The sequence below is a fragment of the Malus domestica genome, chromosome 17, assembly GCF_042453785.1.
Source record: "Malus domestica chromosome 17, GDT2T_hap1".
Lineage (NCBI taxonomy): Eukaryota > Viridiplantae > Streptophyta > Magnoliopsida > Rosales > Rosaceae > Malus > Malus domestica.
Genome location: NC_091677.1, coordinates 6,404,767 through 6,432,693, shown reverse-complemented (window position 1 = coordinate 6,432,693; position 27,927 = coordinate 6,404,767). Strand labels below are relative to the sequence as shown.

The following is a 27,927-nucleotide window of genomic DNA, read 5'->3' as shown; positions in this document are numbered from 1 at the left end:
CTAAGAAAAGCTAGCAACAATCGATGTTTTACCACCGGTTAGTTTGATAATTTTAAGTGTTTGGATTATAGTATAATAAAAGTTGCTACATTTGGTTGTTATTGCTATCTTTTCAAATGTGCTTTTGATAAAGCGGGTAGTACTGGAAGTGATGTCTTCACTAAGAAAAGGTTTACAAATTGGAAGAAATGACCTGAAAATTTTCTAGTTCATGAGGGAGGTGTTGGAAGTCTTCATAATAAATCTTTACAACAAGCTAGAGATTTGAGGACACAAAAGCAACACATTAAAACATTTGTGATTAAGCAAATCAATGAAGCTCGCATTAATTATGACACTTTATTAAGTGGAGCACTTGATTGCACAAGATGGTTGTTGCTACAAGGTATGCTTTTTTATGGGCACGATGAATCGTTGAAATCAAGCAATAGAGGTAATAATGTGAAGCTTCAGTGGAGAGTTTTTCTGCTATGAAAATTGTGAAAACACCATTGCGTAACAAAATGGGAGATCAATGGATGAGTGATAGCTTGATTGTTTACATTAAGAGAAATGTATTTGCTTTTATTGATAATGAGTCTATTATGCAATATTTTCATGACATGAAACCTTACGAGCAACAATTGTAATTTGTTTGTATTGATAAATTAGGGAAAACATTACTATATAAAAGGATTTAGTTGTTGCCATTGTTTTTAACCTTTTTTAAGTTCGCCCCTCCCTCCGACAATGCCTGGTTTCGCCACTGAACCCACTCCCCTTCCCCCCCCCCCCTTAATCTAGATACTATCGTTAGGTAAAAAATAAATAAAAAATAAAAAATAAATAAAAGAGGTTTGTCCTCAACTCTTTTTTAAAGATATCATTCATTCTCAATTTTCTTTTCTTTTTTATACTAACTATAATTATATATATTTTTTAGGCTATATGATAGTTGGTTTTCGTATAATATTAAAAATTGATACAAACATCAAACAAAACATTTTAGATAAAACTCAATAGGTCCTCAATCTAAAGAGACTTTAGCATAACATAAAAGGCCAACTTAGCCAAACTAATTGTCATTGTACTAGTGGACTTAAGGGCAAGACAGGTCCGAAAATAAGCAAAAGAATGCATCCAAGTCTTGAAATCATCCAAATCCAAATCCATAAAGCCCCTCCAAATTCTTATTATATTTAGACTTCTAGAAAAATGCGTGTTCCATCTAAACATTGTTATAACACAAAAGCCTCTAGAAATTTTATGCATTATTAGGTTTTAGCTGTCTTGAGTATTTTTGTCTCTCTTACTATGCTTGGTTTATTTTAGAGGTGTGCAAAACTTTGATTCGTATATGCACTTTGCACACTAGATGTGGGGCAAATAAAGTTTGAAAAATAACGTAGTTATTACTCGGCTTGAAGCAGTCATTCATCTCCCATCATAACAATAACCCGTGTATTACAATTTCTCGAACAAATAATTGTAGGTACTCAAATTGTTGCAATCTTGGTTACATCATCATTATTCATTTCTGTCTAGCAACCATTCAAAAGCATTGCCGCACAAGCATGAGGTTGTTTTCAGTTGTTTTCAGTTGTTTTCAATTGTATCAATCGCACCTAATGCCTTTAAGATTACCTGTACTTTTCATCTGCAGATGAAACCATAAGAAAGATCTTACCCTGTTTTATGGACATCAATTATATATAACGCAAACGTTTTAATTCATCGGAAATTTTTGGGAGTTCAGGTGATTTTTCAAAGGGATTTTGTACTACCTCTAAAGCTAGCTACTGGTACAATAGATTGTAAGCTGGTAAATCATGTATTCTTTGAGTATCTTCTAAAGACAACTCTCTTTCCAACTGTGTCCTTGTTGCTTGTAGAACCTCCTGAAGGATTGAAAGCAGAAACGAAGGGTTAGTGATTGGAGAGCTGATCAGAAGAAACAAGCCAACGTGACCTAAGTTTAACTAGAAGCTGTGATGCAGTGAACGTTCAACTCTAATAGTTAAGAGTGTGAAATTATCAAGTTGTGTCTTCAAAGATAAGATAAGAAACAAGTGAACAAATGTAAACCATCCTTAACTTACGAACACATTTTAAAATAAATAGATGAGTTGTGCGCGTTTTGGGATAGTGGAAGGATATCTTGTTAAGAAGTTATTACAAACGAGGAGAATATGTGGAATTTAAGGCATGATTTCTAGGACTTGGAACATTAGGAAATTGTGTGCGTGTGCTTGTGTCAATGTGCATGTTTGCGTACGTGCATGTGTAGAGCGAGAGAGTTACATTAAACTGCATGTAGGACGCATGCATTGCGAGCCACTGAGCATCAACCATTTCGAAAGCTATACAGTACAGTACATCAAAGGCGGCTTCATCTTCTGCAAGCAAATCATAATTCATGAGGGTCGTCAGTAACCTGTGTTGTTTTTTAGCTGTTCTCTAACTCTTTAAGACGTTCGATCTGTAACCAAACAGAAGACATTTGAGCATAACCTTGTCTGAGATGTACATTTACCTCCTAATAGTTTCACGAAATTTATTCCTGGAAGACACCTTGGTTTTTCTGCAAAGTAGATGAGGAGACGAGGAAGATTCAAGAAAAATTAGCTTTCCTTTTGTAAATTTTTGTGTGAAACAGATGGTAGAGATATTGAAACTATCGCTTCAAGAAAGAAGCTGATTTCAATTTAATGTGAGAGTTAAACATGATAGGAAAAGCTATACATGGTACTTCTTTACAAACCTGAGCAAAGATCCAGCATTTTGATCAACATAAATGATATATTTATGCCAGCAACAGCAAATGGGTATTCCCAAGTTGCTCGATTCCCGTCTCGCTTGAACAATAACCTACGGAAAGATGCCTTCATTTTGAATTTATATGATTAGTAAGCTAAAGACACAGAAAAAGAAGATATGATTATTTGCAGCAGCTACACAACAGTCAAGAAGGCATACTGGATAAATCCTGGCGAAAAAAAGCAAGTTCTCGAGGGAGATAAAACCGCAGCCCCTGAAGAGAGCATTTCACTATAAGAGAATAAACTGTGGAATTGCAATAGTACAGTCTAGTAAGATGAAGTCATTCAAATTCACACTGTCATACAAACTTTGTGTCAATTGGACAAAATGGTACCTGAAGTCAGTAGAGGGGTTACAACCTTGCCAACCCATCTCTTTCCATTGCTCGGAGATCAGACCTCGCAGAGCAACATCTGGAAAGGCAGCATGCCACAATGCTTTCAAGGCTTCCTGAGGTTAAATGGAATAACAGTCTTATTCATTCAATGATATAGAACCAAATAGCTAATGAAAAGGGGTTTAGGCTTCCTGAAGCATACTGGTAACAAGACAAGATTTAAATCCTGTACTTCAATTGAAGTTTCCGCATGAAAAAACTAAATTGCAATCAAATGGTGCAGTCATGATAGGAAGTTGTTTCTCTAGCAGACACAAATCACAGATAATGAAATAAACAATGAACGATCATCAAAATCTATCGTAACTTATTTTAACCAAATTAAACCAAGACAAATGGACCAGAGTAATAATAAGAAAATGTTTAGAACCAGCATGAAGAATATACTTGATGATCAGGGCGATTCTCGTCAAAAGGTACTTGTAGTCGTGCTTGAAGCCTCAAAAGTCTCTGTTCCTGTACATAGAAGTTGAGAATTATAACTATACAAGTTTTTAGGAGTTGGCAGGAGAACACCACAACTGTATACCTGAAGAGGACTCAAAGAGTAGTCATCTGGCTTCTCATTACGTTTGTTACTTGAGCGGGTAAATAATCCTGTCCATGATCGTGGTCCAACCATAGCATTAACTACAACGACTAAAAACTCGTTAGTGAGATAAGAAATTTTGAACAGAGTGTAATAGGATCATAGGTGCACATTTTATTATAAACTTTTGGTAGTTTAACAAGAACATGATCAGTGTAGCACTGGTCCCGGTGTATACAAGGGATATTACAATTCGAGAGAGATTTGCTTCAAGCCGTCAAAATGCATCCGATATAACAGATGAAATGTGTGCACGAACTAAAGGTGTTCTGTTCCTCATTTCCTAGTAAATGCCGTCACCATAGTTATTGAGAGAAAAATACATGAGACACAACGTTCCTCTGTTGGGAGCCAAAAGATGAATTGAATGGAAGAGAAATACTCTACTCACTAAAACATTGAGCTAACTGCGGTTTGACATGAGTTGAATTGTGTGGCCATTCCAACTCTTCATCGCACTTTTTCCGTCTCCTATAATTCTCATCCTCATCAACCTACATTTGGTGGCATTTCAATACTTATAAGTTGTTGCGGATAACACACGATAGCATAGAAAAGGTTTCAAATTATGGACCGATCCATTTACCTCTAGTCTAATTCCATAACATCAAACATTTAGAAGCTAACATAGAATGCAGAGCACACAGACGAAAAGCAAATTCTAACTCCTTACAAAAGTGTGGCAAACACAACACAAAAATAAGAGCCTTCAACTGATACAAACACTTTCTGAGGAAAAGTAAAACAAGGTAGCAGATAGACAATCTAGCATCAAATTGCAAAAAAATGAATTCAGATTACCAGCAAGTCTATCATGAATCATTAGAAGGCTCTAAGTAAATATCAATGAGAAAAATTCAAGTAACATGAATCTTCGGTACACAAACAGAATACAAGAGAGATGGGACTAATTAAGAGCTTACTTTGCGAAGGGAAGAGCAAGAAGGAAAGCATTGTATACGCTTCCTTAATCTCATGAGGAGGCCAAAATCCAGAGAGAGGAAGAGAAAGAGAGCATCTTTCACCCTCCTTAACCGAAAGCAAAAAGGCGAAAAACAAAAAGGATTGGGAAAAGAAATTTGTGGCAAAGGCAAAATGATTGCACCCAACAACTCATGTTCAGTATTCTCCTATAATTCAACCTCGCCTCTTTTTTTTTGTTTTGAGAAAACCTCGACAGTACAAATGAGAACCTTATTGATATCGAAAAAAATTACACCTAATCAGGACGATATAAATCAAATCTCTCATAATAAAAAAGAAAAAAGAAAAAAAATACATAAACAAGAAAAGAGATATAAACCTTACCCCAATAATTCAACCTCACAATTATTCAACTTTTCCTTCTTTTTTTTTTTCTACCCCAAATCACTATGGAAAGACACAGAAAGTCAAGGAATGAAATAATGGCATAATTGCATGGTGCCCCAAAAGCTATGAAGATGGGAACTTTTTACAGGGAAAAGATTAATTGCACATTTAAAGGGCTTCCTTTTTCATAATTTATGATCAAATATTGAAACTTTTCTGAACTTTTCTGAATAGGTGAGGTGGGTACCCAAGCACTCATAGTATTGACATACAAGACAAATATTGCATTGCAACATACAATACAGAGAGAGAGAGAGAGAGAGAGAGAGAGAGAGAGAGAGAGAGTACCTGCTATGGCATCTGAGGAGACATGTTGGCGGTGGAGGTTCTGTTGAAGATGATGGTGTCACGGCGGGGCCCACTGGAAGAAAGTGGTGGTCGTGGTCGTGGGAGCATGAATGATACAGAAGGAAGAGGAGGAGGAGGAGGAAGAAGAATGACATTATCCCTTTTTTGTTTTTTTAGAATCAACAGTTTTGCATTTTCAAAAAAAAGCATTGTTTTGTTTTGGGAAGTTTTGTCTCAATCTGTCAGTGGCACTCAAACCAGTCAATTTCCTGCATACCAGCCTAGATATTAGCTCTTCCTCCGGTGCTTCTCTTTTGGCCTTGGCGGGTTTGTTCTGTTCCTTGTGGCCTCGCACGAGCCAAAATACGTTACTTTGAGAAGGGTTTATATGTACCAACCAACATTATTCCGCTCAGATAAATAAATATGACGGTACGAACTATATATATACATAGGAGGCTTTTAAGGGGACAAAATTAGTTGTGGAGTCTTATCACATCGAACTTCAACCATTTGAATCGTCTATTTTTCAAATTGGACCTCATAAATCATTCTTCAAAATATTAGCCAAATTGAAAATATTTGAGACATTTAATTGAGTTCAAACAAATTGACAAACACTTTGTTCTACAAGAAACGTTCTACAAGAAACAATGAAATTTCATCATGATGATTAAATAGGCAAATGGTTTCAGATTAAATTGAATTTTTGCAAAGATGATCTATATGATTCTAGACTTACAAAATAGACAGTTTGGATCGTTGAAGTTCAACGTGAAGTAAGGCCTACAACTAGTCCCCATTTTTACCCAAAAAATAGAGATCCCTTCTGATAAAGGGCTTGTATGTACATATATGTATTGAGTTTGATATCTAGTAATGGTGTAATTTTGGCCCTTGGTTTCTTTTTGACCTTTATGGTGCGTAATTCTAAGTTTTCAAATAACTCTTCAAATGAACAGGTCCATATAGGTTGTAAATCTCACATTAAATATTTATGATGAACTTGGGATGACTCAAGGATTCTAATGACGATTAATTGAACGATTCATATACGGGTAAGTTTAACCAATTTCAATTATTTGAGGTTTGTTCAAAAATAAATAAAAATAAAAACTGTAACATAGTATGGTGTGGTAAAAGAAATTCAAACCCAAATTTGAGGTTTGGCCACTCCAAATTACTAACAAACTGCATAAATAGTGACTATAAAAAGGCCATCACTGGAGTTATTTTCATAAGTGTCCTCGTATGCTTAACAAATTTTAACTTGTTACATACAAAATCGAGAACACTAAAGGCTCTTTGTAACTCAGATAATTTGAACCCACTAAACAAAGAAAATCCAAGTCTTTTGTGATTTCATAATATTCAACATCAGTAAACAAAACTCTGATTACACAAAATCTCTACCTAGCAAAGAAACTGGAGGTCCAAAAAGGAAGGAAACTTTGACTAGATTAGTTGACATTGAAAAACACTGAATGACAAGTGAACTAAGGAACAGGATAGGACTTGTTATTGCACATACACTTGTAAGCCATTGGACATGTCTCAGACTCAGCGACTGACGCGCAAACAAAGCTCACCATCACTAGTCTGCATGGTCTGCAAGATCCACAAGCATGGGAGCAATCTGGCAAGCTCGACCCTGCCACTTGGAGTGTATCTGGCCCCCTAACTCTTTTATAATTAATTGACTCTTTATCCACTAATCCTTCTCTAATTGTACTCTTCAGATGGCGCCCATGATGACCTGCATGAGAAGATTAATGTTTAATCAGAAAAAATGTAAAAAAAGAATTAACCACAGTTTACAACAAAAAGGTTTAATTGAGAGTAATCTTACGTGAATGAGGCCGAGCTATGCGCCTTGCGGACATGGTTTGTGGAAGTAAAAGAAGAAGAACAAGAAATGTAGCTACACAAATTGAACCCTTCATAGATTATGTAATTTTGCTTCTTTTTTCTTCTTTCGTTTCGGAAAATCGTAGGGATTTGCAAGCTAGAGAGGCTTTTGGGAGATTGAGAGAATGGTAAGAAGAAAAGGGTCGAAGGAGATGAATATATAGAGGGCATTAAGGATTGGAGAAATGAGAAAATTAAGAAGAAAGTATTGAAGCATATCACAGGAGAAAAGTGGTACGAAAAGAAAAGGTCACATGAAAGATACAAGATTGCATGCTTACAGTAGCAGATAGTCACAGGACTCATCAAGCTTTGCCTTTTGTGGTTCGATGGAAGAATGGTGATATGGCTAATTGCTCAAGAATTTACGAAATTAAAATGGTGCTTTTTTTTTACGTGAACTACTCTGACTCGGACTTTGGAAACGCATACATAGCCATAAATGCAAGCTTTATTAATTAATGTATTATTGTAAAAATGAAAATTGAAGGCTTAAGATTGATAATAAATTTTGCACTGTGGATCTGTTGTGACTGCCATTAATAACATTTCCTCCGCTTGCTGGATAGGTAGCTGCTATATTTGTTGGACTTGATAAGCTACTCTATTGTTCTTCATGGACCGTCTCAAGTAAAGCCCCTTTGTTTGGTGGTGGCTTGTACGCCATATCCTTGTATATATATTTCGTCTCAATATGTGGATTGACCTGTACAAATCTCGCCAAACAGGAGAAAGAGTAGTTAAATTTCAAAGACATGGGCCAATAGTTCAACACTGATATGTCCTTAACTTAATTGCATACTAGCCCAGTAGGTTTTTTATTTTGTCACAAAAAACATTGGCATATTTGGATAGGGAATTATTATTAGCACTCCAAAAATCTTATTTGAAACTCCAAACTTTCTATAATTAGAAAGAAAAATACACTTGTGAGGAGTGTAGAATGAGACTTTTGGAGTGCTAATTAACAGTGTGAATGAGATATATATATATATATATAGGGAATTGTTATTAACATTCCAAAAATCTCATTTGGCATTCCAAAATTTCTATAATTAGAAGAAGAAAAAAATACACTTGTAAAGAGTGTAGAATGAGGTTTTTAGAATACTAATAATATAGGATTTGGATCCCATCAAGATCCAAATTGTAGGGATCATCACATCCTAATCATTTATCGTACATCATGCGGTTATAAATCATTTGAATTTTTTTATTTAAAATTAAACACAAATAGTACCTAACGAAAACTGGTCGCATGATGTATAATAAACGGTTAAGATATGAGGATCCCTAGAATCCCACAAAGAGGATTCTCATCTATATATTCTTAAATGGTGGCTCACAAACAATAGGTGTGTGCCACGTGTAATTCTGTGGTAGTACAAATACTACTAAAAGTTCCTGGTGGTTGTTGTGAGTTTTGACTTGCTGTTTCAAACGTTACAATTGGCTTTGCTATGGAGAGGGTGGTGGCGCCAGCCAAAAACGAAAAAATGAGGAGCAGTCAACGGTTACTTTTATTTTATTGATTCAAACCATAAGAAAACGTGTAAAATCAACGATAAAATTCTTACTGATTCTTGTATATAAGACCAAGTGAACTGCAAGAGCAACCTAAAATCTTCTCCGGCTCAACAATTAATCTCATCATTAGCGTCCACAGTTAAGCACATATACAGAGCCATGGACGGCCTAGTCCGCAGCGCCACCGCCAGCATGAGCCGGCGGTTTGATGTTTATAATTATGAGCCGTTGGATCAACTGAAGAGAACTGCAAGCAGGCATGGTGCTGGAAGGAGGAGATCGATGTCGTTTAAGCGTAAGAAGGTGGCACATGTTCCTTTGAGAAATAATGAGGATCGAGCCAGGCAAAAGCGCCAGATATTCCTAAACTCCTACAAGTTTGAATCACCTGATAAATCGCAGCGCTCAAGATGTATGAAGGTAAACATGGTGGCTCGTAAGGTTAAGACTGTTGTGGTGAAGTTCGTGTCGTCATTCTTTCGAATTGGAGCTTACCGATCTTGTAACTGTCGTCAGGCCATCCGCGCCTCCTCTCCAAATCCGCGGAGAAATTAAATCTTTTCTTTCTTTTTTCATGGTATGAAATTGGGGTAATTAGGAATCTCGACTACTAGAGTAAGTATTCTTACATCTGGAAGTTATAAATCCAGAGTACCACCGGCTTCATTGTAGGAAGTGTTTCTTAAGTGAATGTTACTCATATATTAATTACGTGTTAATTATCAGAGATGGTTGAAAATTCATTGGCAATTGGTTATTTCGAAGAGTAGGGAGATTATTTTTGACAAATAATAGCGTTAATGAATTAAATTGTTAAATGTTAATGGAGAAGGAAATTGGTGGATATCAGACCCGCACCAAGGTACATAGATATTAAGGAAAACTAATGAAAATAGCTTGAAAAATTTGAGTTTTAACGAAAATGACAAAATAAAGGGTAAAGTGAATAGTATGAAGATTGACTTTTTTGGGTAAAAATGTAATTTTTCGTTAAAGTGAATAGTACCGGATATTTTTCGTTAAACTTTCTTAGATATATATTATTGTTGTCATATCCCAAAATTTATAATCCTTCTGTAAAAGCTTACATGCACCCTAACTGAAATTTAGTTTTGCTTACAGACTTGATTAGAACTTCGGTAGTACTTTTGCACAGCACAATTTTTTTTTTTTTTCCTTTAATATCAGGCCGCTGCTTTCTACCCTTTTTTTCTCTCTTTTTTAAACTATACCGTAATCTACCTAAAAGCCACCTGTCCCATTTCTAACCAAAATGTTGGCAGCTAATCCCGGACAGGTGGTGGAAACTACTAATTAAACTGGAGTATGGTAGGGGGTAGAGGGAATTTCGGTGGAACAGTGAAATGCGTATAGATTAAAAAGAATACCAAAGGCAAAAGCATCTTGCTGGGCCGACATTGACACTAAGAGACGAAAGTTAGAGGAGCAAATGGGATTAGATACCACAATAACCCTAGCTGTAAACGATGGATACTAGGCGCCCTTAAGTGAAATTTTAAGTGGGCAGCTGTACTTCACTAAAAACATAATAAATGTTTAGTTCTAATAACCACAAATGCTAATAAGCACATAACACGCCACTTAGTACTGTGGTCTATTGGTATCCCTCTTAACTTGTAAGTGAGATGTCTTAGGTTTGATTATCACCAAAAGCGAATTTGAATCACATTATTGCTAACTCATTGTGAGGCTTAACCACTCTCCCGCCCTTTATTGTAGATAATATCGTTTGTTAAAAAAAAAAAAACATAACACATCAAACATTAAAAAGAAATCATCTACTATTTTCTAATTGAAGAAAAATAACAAGTCACAGTTATAATAAATTGTTTTCCGCCAATGCTGTAAATCACTATTTGGATTATAGAAAAATCATTTGGTTTATGTATGTTATAATAAATTGTTTTCCACCAATGTAGTAAATCGCTATTTGGATTATAGGAAAATCATTTGGTTTATGTATTTAATTTTGATTAATTGTAACTAACAATGAAGTTATCCAGTTCAAATAACATTTGCATTCGTTACAACAAAAGGGAGTAAATTTAGCGGATTATTTTGAGCCTAAAATAGAAAATTGGTAGGTGAAACCCACAAAACCCGTTTTGACGCACAATTACAATACAAGGCCAGCAGGAGTCAAATGTTTGACGATGCCCACACATACATAACGATGTCCTTAACCAATCGAAATCACCATATATATCCCTACGAAAATCCCACCTCCTCTTCCTCACATTGACGTCCACCTTCGGTCTCCAGCCATCATCCACCCGACCATCATTCAATCGAAGACGAAGAAAGATCAAGTACCTCTCTTTTTTCTTCGATCTCCAAACTTACCTAGGTTGTACGTCCAATCTATGCATGCAAATGCGTGCACATTAAGTAATTGAAGGGTTAAGTAGGTAATACGTACTTGATTCAATTGCTATCGCAACCTAGGTAGTCGTACCATCGAAATTTATCATATATTATGCACCCCGGCCCCAATCACCCTCCGCCATACGTGATGCTCCAAGATCAAGGCCATCCAGGTCCCCATGGCCGCAATCCTCCTCGCTTTAATGGCCAATATCGTCCCAATGGGCACCGCAAAAGCAGTTGTCTGAGATGCTACTGTTGTTGTTATTGTTGCATCTTCATAACCCTAGTGGTGATCATTGCAGCCGTGGTCATCAGCCTAATAATTATCAATCCCAGTGTGCCCAAATACGGTATTAATGACTTCTCTGTCAAGGCATTCAACGTCACCCCTGATTTCAACCTCCACGCGCAATTTATGGTCACGGTAAAAGCTGTGAATCCCAACAAAAAAATCTCCATTATATATGAGAAGGGCAGCACCGTGCAGCTCAAGTATTCCGGGATGAAGCTTTGTACCGGGGTGGTCCCACATTTTCGTCAACCGACGAGCAATACCACCATGATCAACGTGGATTTGAACGGAGACTTGAAAGGGAGTGACTTTCAGGGATCCATAGGGGAGTCACTTATGAAGAAAATCAAGAGTGGCAGGGTCCCTTTGACTGTTTCAGTTAGGGTACCGGTCAATGTAGGGCTTGGGAATTACAATATGTTGCTGAATCCAATCGGGATTTACGTCGATGCCTCCATGGTTGTCAACAATTTGTCCCAGCCAGATAAGAAAGTACAGATTTCAGACACTAAATATGACTTTAATTTTGGATTTAAGTTCAAAAAATGATAATCCACATAAATGTCATAACCTTGATTTCAGAAAAAATGTACAAGGTAAAGCATTAGGCAAGTTATTTACTAGCTCGCTAGCTGCTTAATTTCTGCCGAGGGAAGATCGATTATATGGTTAGTTAATGTGTGGTTCTTGCACACAACAAAATTTCCCTCCTTTTTCTTTCAAATGTAGATAAATTGCATATCAATTAAGAAAATTTCATGTTTAAAGAGTTTGTGTAAAAAGAGACTTTGGATGTGGTCCCTAGCTTTAACCGAAATCTTGTTGGTTTTCAGTTTTTTATTGAAGCCCTTGATATTAATGTAATAGTGTATTTCTAAGTAGGCTATTATATTTTTTAAATAAAAAATTGAAATTTGTAATTGACTATATTAATTAAGGAGATTTTAAATTAAACTCATAAGGGTAATTTGTGGGATTAAAAATATTAAAGGTATTATGCTCTCCAATGTATTGTATCTATATATAAACATGAGTACATTCATCAAAATTAACCAAAAAAATATTGTACCAAAACATGGGTACATTTTTCAAAACCCATAAAAAAAAAGATATTAGGTTTAATAACATTATTAATTTTCTGCGATTAAACTTGATATGGATAGTAGTGGATACATTCTCAAATCAACGAAATAAAATGTACCTATATAAGTTAAAAAAAATGGTTTAGAAAAAAATTTAATTGATTTTATATAAAACATGGGTACGTTTTATATTTAAAAAAATGATACATTTTACATATAAAAAATTAATATATTTAAAAATGGTACATTTAAGATTAAAAAAATTGTATGAAAAGGTGCATTTAAGATTAAAATATTTTTATAACGAAACTCACTTTATCAAACTTATTCTAATTTATTTTTTTATTTGGAAATGTTTTGAATTGAAAATTAATCTAAACTACATATGAACGAAACTCACTTTATCAATCAAAAGAGGGTGCCAATACATTTTTGTCTTTTATCATAACAAAAAAGTTGAGAACATTAACATAATTTCACAAAGCAAAATTATGGCATCACCTGTAGGTAATTTTATCATCTCTAATTTATAAAAAAAAATAAAAATAAAAAATAAAAAAAAACCCTCTCACAATCTCTCTCCCACTCCCACGTCCTCTCTCACTTCTTCCTCTCTCCTTCAATTGTAAAAATAGAAGTAGAAATTTCACACACTTTTTGTGTGGGCATATACCAGTTGGGAGTTTAATAGAGGTGTGGGTATTAAAACTCTATACCAGTTACTAATCTTTTTTCAAATTACTAATTTTTATTTTAAAAAATTATGTAACTTACATGTAAATTCATTAATACATTAAGGATAGGAGATTTCGACCAAATATTAAAACTAATAAGGTTTTAGTCAATAGACACTAGTAAATAAGGATTAGATACTAATTTTTCCATGTGCAAATACGTTTTTTGGACGTACGTGCATGGTTTATCGGTGCTTTTGTTCAAGAACCACCTTGACCAAATTTTAATTTGCTCTCTGTGGGTGCATGCATTGGTATAGATAAGTGTTACAGCACTAATGTAGGAAGGCTCATGGGGTCAGAAACATGTAATTAATTAACAGATCATGAATAGTTTTGTACATATTTTTTCCCTTCAAATCGAGAGGAAATTGATCATGAAAACAGGGATTGGATCAATCGGATTGTAAACCATATACAATAACCTATTTGTGTCAAATTTGAATATGCGGGTTCGATCCCCACCAAGTTCCTTCTCACTTAACATCTAATCCACGTTGTTCTACTTAAAAACACTCGTTATGATGAACGTCATATTTGACCTCTCCCTAGCTATTGGGATTCATCAATAATTTTCAACACACACGTAAGGGTCATCATTTGGTTGTAGGGCTGCAGACGGTCGGCTGGAACTCGATGGGTGAAAGCCCGGCCCAAACCATTAACGATCCTACAAATATGTGAGATATATATATATATATATATATATATATATATATTTTTTTTTTTCCCAAAAGAAATGTGTATATAAGTATTGTCCTTATTGTCAGATATGTTTATGTTATCAAATAGTAAACAATACATTCCGATGCTATTTAATAAGGGATATGCTATCCACACACCTCATTTTACTTCTCACACACCTTTTGATAATTTATATTCATTGATCTTCTTCAATTCATCCGATCCGACGACCGAAAATTAAAAATGTGTGTGAGAAGTAAAATGGGGTATGTGGATATCACATCCCTTTAATAATATGATTTAGTAATTTTTTTTTTCACTTGTAAGTGAGAGGTCTTAGGTTCAATTGTCATCAAAGTCGAATTTGAACCACATTATTACTAGCATATTGTGAGGCTAGCCCACCCCCTCTTCTTAGTATAGATAATATCGTTTGTTAAAAAAATACATTCAGACAACACGATGTTTAAAAACAACATAACTAAAGACATTTTTGGATCAACTTGTGGAGCTTATTTTTCTTTCTTTTTGCTGGGATTGGTTTAGTTGTTTGTTCATGTTTGGGAGATCCTTGTGTAGTCGGGTCAGTCCACCTTACCGCTTGTAAGTGCAAGGTTACATTTCTTGTTTGTCGGAAAACGTTTCAATGAATGAGATATAAAATACACATCTTGGTTGGAACATGTAGATTTAATTATTTTTCTTACATCTTTATGAGCTGGACCCAACTAGTTAAATGGAAAAAAAGTACATCGGATACCAAATTTATATTTTCTCCTTTGGAGCAAAACTCATATGCAACTTTTTCTGAAAATGTAAAATAAGATGTAAATATGACTTTTACATCTCAAATGTACTATAAAAATAAAATAAAAACTGGGGAAGTGGACCTTTGCAAACATTACTGTTACGTACATGCTACAACAAAGTTGGTTAGACTTGATACTACACAAGAAATCAGCAAATCAAATTCACAGAACAGAAGGAAAACTCAATCTATTTGCAAGCAAACGAGATCAAAATAACGTAAACCATGACTGCTACCGATACTATATCAACTACGTTGAAGGATATGAGAAATGAAGAGAAAAGAAAGAAGAAAAGAGGAATGGAATCCATTCCAATGTGCGGAGTGCACTAATGATTATCAAAAAAAGAAACACTACAAAAAGAATGTTGTGAGAGTAAGCAAGCCACCTTTTTAGTTATCTTATATATTGAGCATCATTATCCATCATTGGAGCTTTGCCTTTATCCACCACGCCATGCTTTGCTCCCCCAACTCAACACTGCAGGTCTGCACCTTATTGCATGCCATCTCTCATCATGTATGCAGTATGCCCCTGTGGCATCAGTTGGTCACCAGCTCAACATTTACTCATAAATTACTAGTTTTAGAGAGAGAGAGAGAGAGAGAGAGAGAGAGAGAGAGAGAGAGAGAGGTGGGTTTGATTACCTATTCCTGGAAAACAACCAACCACGCAGCCATTTTGTGCTTTTGTTTAGGTGAAGCAGCTTCTGCGTTTACATATTATTTTTCTTTTATCACTTTTATCCGACAAGGAGGAGAATGAGCAGATGGGGTCCAATGTCAATGCGTGTGTGTTAAGGTTGTGCCCAAAATACAATAATGTTCAACTTATACAAATTACAAGGGTCAGTGCACAAACTACCCCAACCATACCAATTTTTTGGCTCAATAATGTTATGAGTAATACCTCTTTCTATTGTACATTTTATTCGCGGTTAAAAGATTTCTCTTGTTCTTTCAAAAAACGAAAAAAACAAAAACTCACACTTGGAACATTTTATTTTTATGTTTTTTATGTTTTTTCAACGATATTTTAATGTATTAGAGAGTCATTAAGTGTCTTTTTTGGAACATCCGATAAAATTAGAACGATACACATAGTTAAGTTAAGCCACACAATAGGCCAAAAGCACAACTTCTACATCTTTTTTAAATTTTCATGTGAGTCAAACCTGAGAATTTTTAATAAACACCTACCATTTAAAGAGCACAATTTCATTACACAATATTTTCATCTTTATCTGAAATTTGGAATCTTAATGGCTATATAAACTTTCTGCTATCGAAGTTTCTGTAACCAATTTTCGTCCAATTCGTTTTTTTTTTCTTTTCAGCCCGTGTTTATATAGCTTTTGTGTTTCTGTGATTTTGCCACTTTCTAATTGATTCATGACCACGTTGTTCTGGTTTCTTGGAGCCAGCTGACTTCATTCAAGATGAATTTTCAGAGATTGTTGTGATTTGGTTTGATCAACAATTTCTTTGTTTTAAAAAGAAAACAAGGAAATATACCTAGATAAGTTTTTTTTTTTTTTTTAAATAGGACCTTTTCTGCTAAAAAGAACAAATTTACAATTAAAATTAAAATCTTTTTTACTATTATTATGTTTGGAAGTGCTTTTAAAATAGTTGAAAAGTAAAAATGTTTTTGGTACCAAATTTTAGCAAAAATGCAAGTAAATCTTAGAAAATCTCTTAAAGTGCTTCTTGCAAGAATAATAATTGTTGTAGGAAGCACTTTCAAACAAGTCTATAACATGTTTTATTGTCTATTTAGTGTGCATATCAATAAAATAAATCAAAACTATAATCCATAGTAAGTCATTGATCAAGAAGCTTCAATTGGGGTTTTTTTTACTTCTCATTTTGTGACCTCTTGGAGTCATCAAATGTCATCATTATCCAATCTTTTTTCCTAGGTTGTCTCTTCAGTGATCAACAATGAGCCTTTTTCCTTTTCAACACACAATTATCAAGAGGGAAGCGTTATTAGCACTCAAAAAATCTCATTCTGCAATCATCACAAATGTACTTTTCTTTCTAAATATAGAAAGTTTGAAGTATAGAATGAGAATTTTGGAGTGTCAATAACAATTTCCTTATCAAAATTATATTAAAAAGGGGACTTTTGCAAAAAAAATTTAGCCCCATGTCCAGTTGCCTAGTCTCTATTAACGAGGATTTCCGTAGTGGCCTCACAAGTGTCCCGAAAGACTTGCAGTGGGAGCAGTTTCTCAAGGAGACCAACAACTGTCTCGTGCCTCCACTCTCTCTCTCTCTCTCTCTCTCTCTCTCTCTCTCTCTATAAACCTTCTCAAACCCACTCCTAAAGTGATCAACCCAACTGTCATGGTGGTTACTAGTTCTTCAACTTCTCTCCTTCACATTTTCTCTCTTTCCCATTATTCCTCCAAGCTTTAGCTGCAAATGAAGATGGTTTTCATTGCTACCATTTTGTTCTTTCACCTTCAAAACAGCCCAAAATTTGTTCTGCGATTGTAGAAATGTTTGACATCTTATTCGGGTGGCGAAAGGCTTCGAAGTGGTAATTTACTACAAAACTTGCACTTTTGAAGCTGTTTTATGTTTTTTGTTGGAACTGTATCATGGTTTCGTCTTCTATAAACCAAACTCATTGTTTTGTTTTGTGTCTGCTTGTTTTTTCGGTTACAGCAAGAGCCTGATCAAAGAGGTACAGTGCCGGCTCAAGTTGCTAAAAACCAAGAGGCAAACAATTGTGAGGCAACTACGCCAAGATGTTGCGGAGCTGATCAAACATGGTCACGAAGACAAGGCCTTCAACAGGGTATGAATGTAACAGTTGAAACCCCGTGACATCTTCTCTGTTTTTCTCATTTAATTCGTCATGAATATTTTAGTTAATTATTTCATAGTACAATATAGTTGGTTGAACTAATCTGGCAGCTGAGTTTGTTACCATTTTTATGATTCTGAATTCCGTGATTCCCCCAGAAGCACTTTTGGTTAAGAAAGTTGTTAGTTAAAACATAAAAGTACAACCACCAGAAAATATGCGTTTGTTGGAATTTCTTGATAGTATTGTGCTGCCAACAATTCTGTGTTTTCTGGGATTCTTTTACTTTTCTTTCTCGTTGATTTCATTTCTCTAATTTTGGGTGACAAAAGTGGTGCGGTTAAATTAAAGTGCTACCAAGAAAAACTTATGCCAAATTACTATGAACACTTTAGATGTGCTTGTGTTACAAGTTACTATTAACAGGTTGGGCCATTTTATTACCCAAAGTTGGAGAATTTCTGCTGCCTGGAAAATTAATATCACATTCCTCACCTTTTCAGGTTGAGCAGATAATCAAAGACGAATCCGTAGAGGCACTGTATGAATTGTTGGACAATTTCTGTGAATTCATCCTCATCCACTTTCCTTACATCCGCAGACGCAAGTATGCCTTGATCTGAATTTTTCCTATTTTGTTCCTAAGTTTTTGTGTTTTCCTCCACTTGATCTCAAGTAATTGTGTTTGTGCTGCAATTTGGTGGTTTTTCAGGGACTGCCCAAATGACATAAATGAGGCGGTCTCAAGTCTTATATATGCTTCTGCAAGATGTGGGGATCTGCCTGAGCTTAGGAGGATCAGGAAGCTATTCGGAGAACGTTACGGGCAGAAATTCAAAATGAGTGCTCTTGAACTACTCCCTGGGAATCTGGTGAACCGTGAGGTACAATGTCAAGTTTAACGATTTTGCAACAAATTTTTTAAAGGGTGTTTCTGTTGATCTCATAAGGGTGTGAACTAACAAAATCCAAAACTATAGGTAATAGAGAAACTCTCCGAAAAGTTGGTAACAGATGATATGAAGCATATATTGGTCAGTGAAATAGCAAGAAATTACTGCATCAAACCAGAGGTTTTAGCTATTGAGTACTATTCAGAATGGCAACAAAAGGTAATTACAAATTACACACTTCAATAAATATACATGTATAGAGCATTTATGCCATTATATAGCTTTTATCATACTTAAATTTCGAATTTGAGTCCCTTGTTCAATGCACATTAGGTGAAGGAAATCAGTGGACATCAAGCACTGGATGCATATGTCCAGATTTGTTATGAACAAACCGAAACATCTGAAAGGAAAATTTTAAATGTTGAGGAAATCGAAAGAGAACCCGTAGATGCTGATTCTATTGTATCTAGAACTTCTGCTAGTTCTTCATTAGCTACGCCACTGATTGAAGGGAATTTTTCTGAAGTTGGTTCTCCAAATATATCTACCCCGGGCACTGAAGAAAGTCGGGGCAGTACTTCTGGCAGCACAAGTCATGCTACAACAAGAGATGAAGATATTGTGATTTACCTTGATGACATAGAAGAGGTTCAGTTTTCTACAACAAGAGATGCAGACTCCCAGGACCAAAGACTCTTCAAATTCAAAGCTATAGCACCGAAGAAAGAGACTCCCGTAAGCAGTTGTGATCTCAGCTATGTGGATTGTTATGAGACGTGGAGTGAGAATTCCGAGTCAAAAAGCCCTAGGAGATCAAGTTGGAAGGGAAGTGGGAAAAGACTGAGGAAGAGATCGGTTTCTCAGGAAAATCAATGGTTGAAGGATAATGAATGTCAAAGTTACTATGGCAGAAAGCATCTGAAAAATCAAAGTAGGTGTGGAACTGATACAAGGATATTAAGCTGTGGCTGCGCCCTGGGAAATCCATGTTATTTTTCCTTCCGAAACGACGAAAATATTGATTGTGAAGTTCAACCGTGGAAGCTAAAGAGAGGGATTACAACTAGGGTTGGATTTCCAACTCATGGACATGAACAATTGAACAGGGGAGTCGAATGGAGTGCAGTGCCTCGAGAGCGAATGAGGAGGAAGAACTATGGCAATGAAGCTATGCTGTACAATGTTTTCACATATCCGGATCATCAGCATCCCAATATGCAAAACAAGGTGATCAAAGGAAGAGTGGAGGAATCGCATTTTCGATGCAGGCGTGCCTCATATAGTCCTACATCTCCAAATGTGACTAATTCTTGGAGTGCAAGAAAGGAAACGGTGCCTCCTTATTTCAGAACCGTGACAATGCCGCCTGAAAGAGCCAAGGACAATCACAAAGACGACTTCCAACGATCATATTCCGACGCCTTCCAGTATCCTACTCACGTCCACCCCAAGCTGCCTGACTATGATGACATAGCAGCTAAATTCATGGCACTAAAGAAAGAGCGTCTGAAAAATAAGCCTCATTGCAGCAACCAGAAAATTTAGCTTAGAACAAGGCAGTTTTCACTATATAGGATCCCTAGCTTTGTAATCTTTCAATTCAATTACACATTTCAAGTCTCTGAGGATTTCTTCTTTAGAATTTCCATGTAATAGAAAGTAGAATTTTTTTTTTCTCTTGTTAGACAACGTTTAGAACAACTTGTTCTTATGGTTAATCTTCATTTTTGTTATGAGCAATATTACTACTCTAAGTTTTGGGACGCAGTTACTCATTTGATATTGATTTATGTGTGAGCTGGGCCTTCAAACCCCAATTGGTCAGTGTCGCACTATCCTCCTCCGTCATTTTCCTCCATTTGTTTTGGTTCAGTGGCCAATTCTTAATAAAGTTTTGGTATTTCACTAGTCCCATAATTTCTACATACAATTCAGACGAAACGGTGCTTAAAAATTGGGGAATTGGGGTTTTATGTGGTTTTTCCTTTTAACAAGGCGATGTTCTATTCTAAAATACTCTATTTTACATCAAATGAAATTTGAACCTTGGTGCTAAAGGAACGACACTTTATCGTCACAAATAGGCAGAATGTAAGGAGACTAAAGAACGAAACGCAATAAAATAAGAGACTACAAAATTTAACAATGCTATAATTAACACATACACGAAAAGTAGTTCACAGCTTACGAAAATTTATAATAACTCTGAAGTGTTGATTACTCCGTCACTTAGAGCCTTATTAGATCCAATCACATAATTGTCAAAGAAAAGGCTCAAAGCAGCGAAGTATCCAGAGTATTGAATATCAACATAAAAAACAGACAAAATAGGAGACAACAAAATTTAACAATTCAAAGAGTGTTACAATTAACACAAACACACACACACAACAAAACACTTCACAACTTGCAAATTTTTACAATATTGTAGCCAGAGAAAATTGAAAAGCCGTTGACGTGGATTTAAAGGCTTTAAATGACAAAATATTCAATACACCAGAGCATTGTAGCCTCACTGTACAACTTTTTTTAACAAACGATATTATTTACACTAAAATGGTAGAGAAATAGGCTAAATCTTATAACGAACTAGTAATAATGTGGTTCAAAATTCACTTTTAACGAGAATCAAACTTAAGATCTTTTCACTTGTATTAACCATCAAGACAAAAGCAACGGGTACTTCTAAACCCACCTACATGATATACTCATAGGCCTCGTTTGGTGGGTCATATAAGAAACCAAATAGGACTAATAATACAGACCTAGTCGTTTGATATCCTCTCGTATTAAATAGTCACCGGATTAATTTAGTTTATTTAGTAGGGTATACACCTGCATAATAAGTCCTTCCAAAAGGAGTGGATTATTAGTTCAATTCCCTTCCCTCTCTCTCGCACTTCGTTCTCCACGACATCTGATTGAGCGCCAACAGCTGGGTGTACGGAATTCAATTGGAGACAACGGGGAGTCCATGGGACCATGACTCGAGTTCTTGGGGAGATAAAGCTTCGAACTTTTTTGGGGTAAACTTCTTGGCCGCGCGCTTTTTCTCCTTGATGGCGGTGACGACGGTGGGGATTTAGGGGAGGGAGATGGAGATTACGGTGAGAGTTATAGAGCTTGAGGAAATTGAAATTGGGTTTGTGGGTTTTATCATTTTCATCATCATCGTCAGTGGGTGAAGGGTGGGAGGAGGAGGAGGAAGAAGAGAGGGCGGAGGAAGGGAGGAGTTTTGGTGAGAGGTATTGGTTTGGGGTATGGGGGTAGGGAAAAAGATGAGACCAGAAGGCAATGGCAGTCCATGGAGCTTGTCTCTCTTTATCTCTCACTTCTATATTTGATTAAGCGAAGGTTTTGTGGATGAAGTGGTGAAGAGATTTTGGGAAGACGAGACTGAAAAGATGATTTCAATATTTTTTTTAATTTTATTTTAAGTTTGATTTAAATAAGGGAAGATTTTGTTCTTTTTTAATTTGACCCATTTAGAGCAAGTCCACCCCTAAAAAAAATGTATCAGCACCCAGCTCATTTAATCCACTCAGTGAATAGTCATAGACTTCAATGAACAGTAATAGGCCAAATGCATCTTCACCCCTAAAAAATACGCTGGCACAAACGATCTCCACACCTATAAAATGCGATGGCACCTAGCCCATTTAAAATATTATTAATTTTTTTTTATAAAATAATAAATAAATAAATAGTTTTAATTTCGGATAGAATTTTTAACCAACCTCGTCACACCATATGTCATTATCATAATAAAATTACATAAACTCATCAAATAAACTTAAAAAAACACACTAAATAAAATTACATAAACTCATCAAATAAACTGGAAAAAAAAAAACACACTAAATAAACTAAGAACTTTATTGTTCCACCACAAGCTCCTTTTAATTATCTTGACCTTGTTGCAATCCCCATTGGTGCTCAATCAAGTCACTTTGATAGGTACAATGCCAGTATGGCTCTTGCAATGAAGTGTACCGCTCAGCGATCAATTGATTGTAACATCCATCCAGTTCTAATGGCTCTTGTTGCACGGGATCTTCGGTGCCATCATGAGCACAATAAATACGTGTTCCTGAGTTGTTCATTGTGTTCGGCTCGTATTCGTTGACGGCATCATAATCATACTCATCTTCCATAATCATGTTGTGGAGAATAATACACGTCATCATGATGGATCGAAGTACCTCGACATCAAACATTGTAGCAGCTGACCTGAAAATTGCCTAACGAGCCTGCAGGATACCAAAACAACGCTCTACATCCTTCCTACACCACTCTTGACATTTTGCAAAGTGTTTTTCTTTTTCACTCTGTGGATGTGGGACTGTTTTGACAAACGTTGTCCACTTTGGGTAAATGTCATCTGCACCCGTCGTATGTATGGCCATTGATTGAATATGTGACTTTTGGTGCTTTTCCTTGCAGCACTTCGTCGAAGACTGGAGATTGGGCAAGGACATTCAGATCATTTTGAGCTCCTGGAACACCAAAAAATGCATGCCAACTCCATGTATCAAATAAAGCCACCATTTCCAAAATGATACTTTTGGCTCCTTTTCTGTCGTCCTACGCTCCTTGCCACACACTTGGACAGTTTTTCCAGGTCTAGTGCATGCAGTCGATGCTTCCAATCATGTCAGGGAAGTCTCGCATCTCACCCTTCCTCTGTAGCCTTCGCAGATTCCTATGCGTCAGTTTCCGGAGGTACTCACTCGTATAGAAGGCTTCGATTGCGGAGCAAAGCCGCCTCAGGGACTCCAGAAAAGTTGATTTTCCCATCCTCGTTATCTCATTCACTTGATCTACATATACTCCATATACAAGCATCAACAAGGCAGCAGTAACTTTTTGCTCAAGAAGAAGACCTAGAACATGAAAAACATCAATTTTTTGCACAAAGTATTGATCATGGTTGCAAATAGCACTCATGATTTTGTCGAACAAACTTTGTTGCATTCTAAAACAACATCTAAAAACATGATCAAAGAATACACAGTTGGGGATAAAATAATCTTCCAACAGATTTGTATCTCGTTTTTCCCTTTTTCTATCAAAGTTTGCTGCACATCTGGGTTTGGATATCTAACCCACAACTTCCATGACACGGCGAGAATGTAAGGCCCTTTGCCTTCTATGGTCATCATCCTCATCCTCCTCCATTGCGAAAGCCTCATCTCCACCTCCACCTTCCTCGAGATTGACCAATTCTTCCTGTTGTGCCAACAATTTTTTTTGTTGCTCCTCAAACTGTTTATACACTCTCATTGAAGAAAACATTGTAAGAACTCAAGATTTGAAAACAATGAAGAATGATTCTGAGCTAAAAAGAAGGATTGATTTTGGTGTGAGGATGGATGTAGGGATGTAGGGTTCATATGGACAAAAAAAAAAGGATGAGGTTCTTAGGTATTTTTTTTCACACAAAAAGTATATGAAGGCTTTTGGTAGAAAGTGTTGAAAATATTGAAATATGGTGTAAGGTGAAAGATGATGGTTAGGTATTTATAGGAAAAAAATTTTTAAATTTTTTCTTTTTTTTTAACAATTTTTAATAATTTTATTAAGTGAATTAATCTGGACTATTGGATTTGAAAAAAGATTCAAATCCAACAGCCTAAAGTATGACACGTGGCAAATGGTAACAATTCTGACAGTTGGGTTTTTTTTAAAGCCCGAAAATCGTGGACCGTTGATCTTTGGATTGAACGGCCCAAAACGCGCCACGTTATTTAGCTGTTGGATTTCAAAATCAAAAATTTTTTACCGTTGGAAATCCAACAGCAGAAAACTAGTCATTGGAAATTCAACAGCCCAGAAAGGGCCACGTGGCCTCCCCATCTGATCGGTGAGTGCGCTTGTGTATGCAGGCCCCGCCTCTGATTTCTTGTCAGCAACGCATGCCCAGTCGCACATGCTTCCCACATGCCTAACGCAAAAAAATTGCAAATGCCTAGCGACGTCACGTTGGCGTCAACATGACGTCATATAGGCCAGCTCTTTGGTTTGTCGATTCTAGGGCGGCCTATGGCTTGGCTTGGGCTGGGTGCCAACCTATTAGGTTGGGCTGTAGAGTTTTAGCTGGGTGCCGGGCTATCAAGCCCCGGTGGACTTGCTCTTTATGGTCTTGAATGTGTAAAAAAAAAAAATTCCATTTGTTTACCATTAATCATCAATTTTTATCTTAAAAGAATAATACTTTGAATTGTTCCTATTTGGTATATTATTAAACACAGTATAAATAATACAATCGTTAGCTCGATACTGCACCAAACGTCAAATAAATTTAGTTACTACCATCCGATGACTATTTATCTTATCTAACTGAAAAAGTCTGAGTTGCCAAACGAGACTATAGACATCTATAAAAAATATTTACCAATTTAACAACCAGATAAGTGATATAATACGATGTAACTTATACAACGAGTACATCGCCGATGTGACGTCCCACCATTCAAGTTCTCCTTATCAGCAGCACTCAAAATAATAGATGGAAAAGAGAGACTAATAATAGATGGAAAAGAGAAGAAAAAGATGGTATCCGTTCTAGATTTTTATCCTTATCCTTCACTTTGGCGAAGCAAAACCCCCTTTTGCATGCGCAATGCCATGTGTCCAAGGGAAACCCAGGCTTCATGCAATGCCCACCTAGTACTTTACTGTACCCTACTCATCTCTCTACTTGTTCTTACTAGGCTACTCTACTCTCATGAAAACGTTGTTCCGACATCATGTATTTGTTTTCTTGTAGATTTTTCGGCATCAAGGCCGATAGACTGGTAAAATGTAAATTTCGAAGACAAAGATTTTGAGATTTTGTCCCCCTGTTCATTTACCATCTTCTATACGCAAGTTCAAGGTTAAAAGTTAAAACCACATTTGTACATCTGATCTCAGCTTCACAAAGGGTAAAAAGGTAATAAACCAAAACTTAGAAACTTATAACAACTCTGAACAAAAGCAAGGGTCTTGATCTCTTCAATGCCAAACAAAAGAGCCGATCTGAGCCATCAAAACTGAACCGTTTTTATCGTTTCCGTTTTTTTCCACCGTTCAAGCCACGTAATCCAGCCCCAGCTCCATTTTACACGCGCCGTCGTCAGCCGGTGATACGGCGCCGAATCCAGCCTCAATTCTTCTCTTCTTCACCGGAACGACGTGGTTGGCACGTGATTGCGGCTGCAACCCAAGCGTCAGCTCCAAAGCTAGCTCCCCATCCTGAACAGACTCCGTCCGCTTGCGAGCCGACTCGGGCTCGGCTCGGAAAAAGAGCTCAGCCTCAGCCGTCTCTGACGAAATCATGCTCTCCGATTCCTTGCTATCACCGTCCACGTTGGCAGCCGCCTCGGACTGGTGACTCAGCGATGACTCGTGACTCATCGACCGGTTGAACTTGTCCGCAGAGCAGCCAGTCCAACTCGGCTTGGCCGATTCATCAGCTCCCGAGCCACAGCCAGAGCCCGAGCCGGAACCGACCTTGTTGGTCTTTGCCTTGACAGCGGACCGCTTGAAGCGGTACCGGGTCTTAACCTTCTGAGGATCGTTAGACGCGGCCGAGTTCTCGTCCTTGGACACGTGGCGAATGTCGTAGGCCTTGAGAGGCGGACCATGCCCATTCGCCGCCGCTTCGGAAGTAATCGGCGTAATCGGCTGGCCTTTCAGCACGGCTTCAACGGCGACTTGGCAGAGCTGCCAGCTCCCGGACCACAACAACCCGACCGACCCGTAAATCGGGTTCACAATCCGACCGCATGCCTCGTATAGCAAAGACCGAAAGATCGCTGTATTACCAAAAGCAAAAACTATTAGCCCCCTGTTTTGTGTTTGTTTCTCGGGAAAACAAAATGCCGGAAAATAACGACATGCAACCGGAAAAATCAAAAGAGAAAGAGGACTGACCAGGGCGGAGATGTTCGGGGCCGGCGTTGATGAGGTTCATGAGTCCGGCGCGGCCGTAGAACTTGGCGAGGAAGACGGTGGCGTTTGCTTGGGACTCCGGGCTCTTAATCCACTGCAAGCAAGGCCTGATGCTGCAATTCTCGCTGCAGCCCTTGCGGAGTATTCGGCATCCATTACAGCTTATCCGCATTTTCGCTTTCTTCTTCTTCAAAACAGAGAGATGGGCTTTTCTGGGTATTTGGAGAGAGAGAGAGAGAGTGGTGTTCTTGGTTTTAGGATTTTGAAGGAGGAGGAGGGTGGGGTATTTAAGTGGGGTGCGCGGTTGGGTTTATGGGGTGAGCTGCTGGGTTTACTATTTTTCTCTCTCTGCCCACTGGCTGGTGGGGGACGCAGCTGTTTTTTAATTGTGTGCAAAATAAGACACTGGTTTCCACACTCAAGGATTAAGATTCATTAGTTTAGATATTTTAATCATTTTTATTATTGCTTAATCCATTGTACTAATTTCTTTCATCACTCTCGATTTCAGCGCGTGAAACTTACTCCCAATTAGTGGGAGCCTTTGCTTCCTTCCCGTGGGTTTTGGGATTCACCCTTTTGATGGGATGAGTGTCCAGTTCCGAAAACTACTTTGGTTTTTTAATTTCAAGAATTTTTAAGTTGAAATATTTGGTAGGAAATTATAAATAAATAAAAGGATAATAGTATGGAGATTAAATTTTCTAGATCAAAATTTTAAATTAAATTTATAAACTAAATAATTTGGTTACTGATAATTGAATTACTATTTAAGCGTTGATTAACATGTTTATTTTTTATTGAAAATACATCATTTGGTTTGTAAATTTTAGTTTAAAATTTTGATCTTCCTAGCATTACTCTAAATAAAATATAGTGTATTCGCACTTTTTGTACCTTTCACATTTGTCTCTCCAGCATTACCCTAAATAAAATATAGTGTAATTCACACATTTCTTTGTATGTCTCACATAATTTTTATTATGTTTGTACTTTGATCATTTTTCAATGAATTAAATTCGACAATCAAAATAAAGAGATGTGTGTCAAATATAAAAAGAAATGTGTGGAGAACCTCATCATAAACAAAAGATTAGAGACACATTAGTAGTCCATTGTAATATTAGTGATCTCTTCACTTCTAGGTGATAAATTTATCAGTTAACTTCTATAATGATGTTCGTTGTTTAGTGTACATTGTGAAATGTGAGAATTTCTGAAACAATTCTTATCATTTATTTGTATCATATCATTGATATAGATGAGATCCACATATATCGGTGGATCCTACCTCTACTATAAAAATGTTACAAATAAATAGTAAGTGTAACACTGATCTATTACTCTCAAGAACTTTTTATTTAAATAGTTCAAAAAAAATTTACGATTGTCGTGGTGAGGGTAAGATGGT

At 36.6% G+C, this 27,927-nt stretch overlaps 6 protein-coding genes across 24 annotated transcripts; 2 read left to right on the top strand and 4 right to left on the bottom strand.

Moving 5' to 3' along the window:
* Window positions 1-1,371: 1,371 nt before the first annotated feature.
* Window positions 1,372-5,730, bottom strand: LOC103404725 (uncharacterized). Of its 19 annotated transcripts, none has more exons than XM_070816831.1 (11): window positions 4,709-4,912; window positions 4,177-4,279; window positions 3,726-3,835; window positions 3,584-3,652; window positions 3,134-3,249; window positions 2,956-3,042; window positions 2,741-2,847; window positions 2,513-2,560; window positions 2,281-2,375; window positions 1,764-1,877; window positions 1,372-1,636 (listed from the first exon to the last, which is right to left on the bottom strand). In XM_070816831.1, exons 1-10 carry the CDS (start codon window positions 4,760-4,762, stop codon window positions 1,776-1,778), a joined length of 891 nt encoding a protein of 296 aa, XP_070672932.1. In that variant the 5' UTR covers window positions 4,763-4,912; the 3' UTR covers window positions 1,372-1,636; window positions 1,764-1,775. The 19 variants fall into 19 exon arrangements, 17 of the variants coding, with proteins under 17 accessions (XP_070672932.1, XP_070672934.1, XP_070672938.1 ...); XM_070816833.1 differs by having other exon boundaries at window positions 2,741-2,861; window positions 2,956-3,010; window positions 3,726-3,826; window positions 4,709-4,909; XM_070816837.1 differs by lacking the exons at window positions 1,372-1,636; window positions 4,709-4,912 and adding exons at window positions 3,976-4,068; window positions 5,445-5,582 and having other exon boundaries at window positions 1,686-1,877.
* A 1,045-nt stretch (window positions 5,731-6,775) lies between these two features.
* LOC103404726 (protein EPIDERMAL PATTERNING FACTOR 1) lies at window positions 6,776-7,470 on the bottom strand. The gene is made up of 2 exons (XM_008343680.4): window positions 7,294-7,470; window positions 6,776-7,200 (listed from the first exon to the last, which is right to left on the bottom strand). Exons 1-2 carry the CDS (start codon window positions 7,385-7,387, stop codon window positions 6,941-6,943), a joined length of 354 nt encoding a protein of 117 aa, XP_008341902.1. The 5' UTR covers window positions 7,388-7,470; the 3' UTR covers window positions 6,776-6,940.
* Window positions 7,471-11,412: 3,942 nt separating this feature from the next.
* On the top strand, window positions 11,413-12,108 carry LOC108169913 (NDR1/HIN1-like protein 6). Its single transcript, XM_017324159.3, has one exon. The coding sequence runs from the start codon at window positions 11,413-11,415 to the stop codon at window positions 12,106-12,108; it is 696 nt and encodes a 231-aa protein (XP_017179648.3).
* A 5,114-nt stretch (window positions 12,109-17,222) lies between these two features.
* LOC103404727 (uncharacterized) lies at window positions 17,223-20,356 on the top strand. The gene is made up of 6 exons (XM_008343681.4): window positions 17,223-17,415; window positions 17,544-17,676; window positions 18,189-18,292; window positions 18,398-18,569; window positions 18,666-18,797; window positions 18,912-20,356. The coding sequence occupies exons 1-6, from the start codon at window positions 17,375-17,377 to the stop codon at window positions 20,124-20,126; spliced, it is 1,797 nt and encodes a 598-aa protein (XP_008341903.3). The 5' UTR covers window positions 17,223-17,374; the 3' UTR covers window positions 20,127-20,356.
* Window positions 20,357-22,480: 2,124 nt separating this feature from the next.
* LOC139193308 (uncharacterized) lies at window positions 22,481-23,876 on the bottom strand. Its single transcript, XM_070816292.1, has 4 exons — window positions 23,687-23,876; window positions 23,258-23,464; window positions 22,969-23,077; window positions 22,481-22,811 (listed from the first exon to the last, which is right to left on the bottom strand). Exons 1-4 carry the CDS (start codon window positions 23,874-23,876, stop codon window positions 22,481-22,483), a joined length of 837 nt encoding a protein of 278 aa, XP_070672393.1.
* A 1,529-nt stretch (window positions 23,877-25,405) lies between these two features.
* Window positions 25,406-26,915, bottom strand: LOC103404890 (LOB domain-containing protein 41). The gene is made up of 2 exons (XM_008343854.4): window positions 26,499-26,915; window positions 25,406-26,380 (listed from the first exon to the last, which is right to left on the bottom strand). The coding sequence occupies exons 1-2, from the start codon at window positions 26,686-26,688 to the stop codon at window positions 25,653-25,655; spliced, it is 918 nt and encodes a 305-aa protein (XP_008342076.3). The 5' UTR covers window positions 26,689-26,915; the 3' UTR covers window positions 25,406-25,652.
* Between the last annotated feature and the right edge of the window lie 1,012 nt (window positions 26,916-27,927).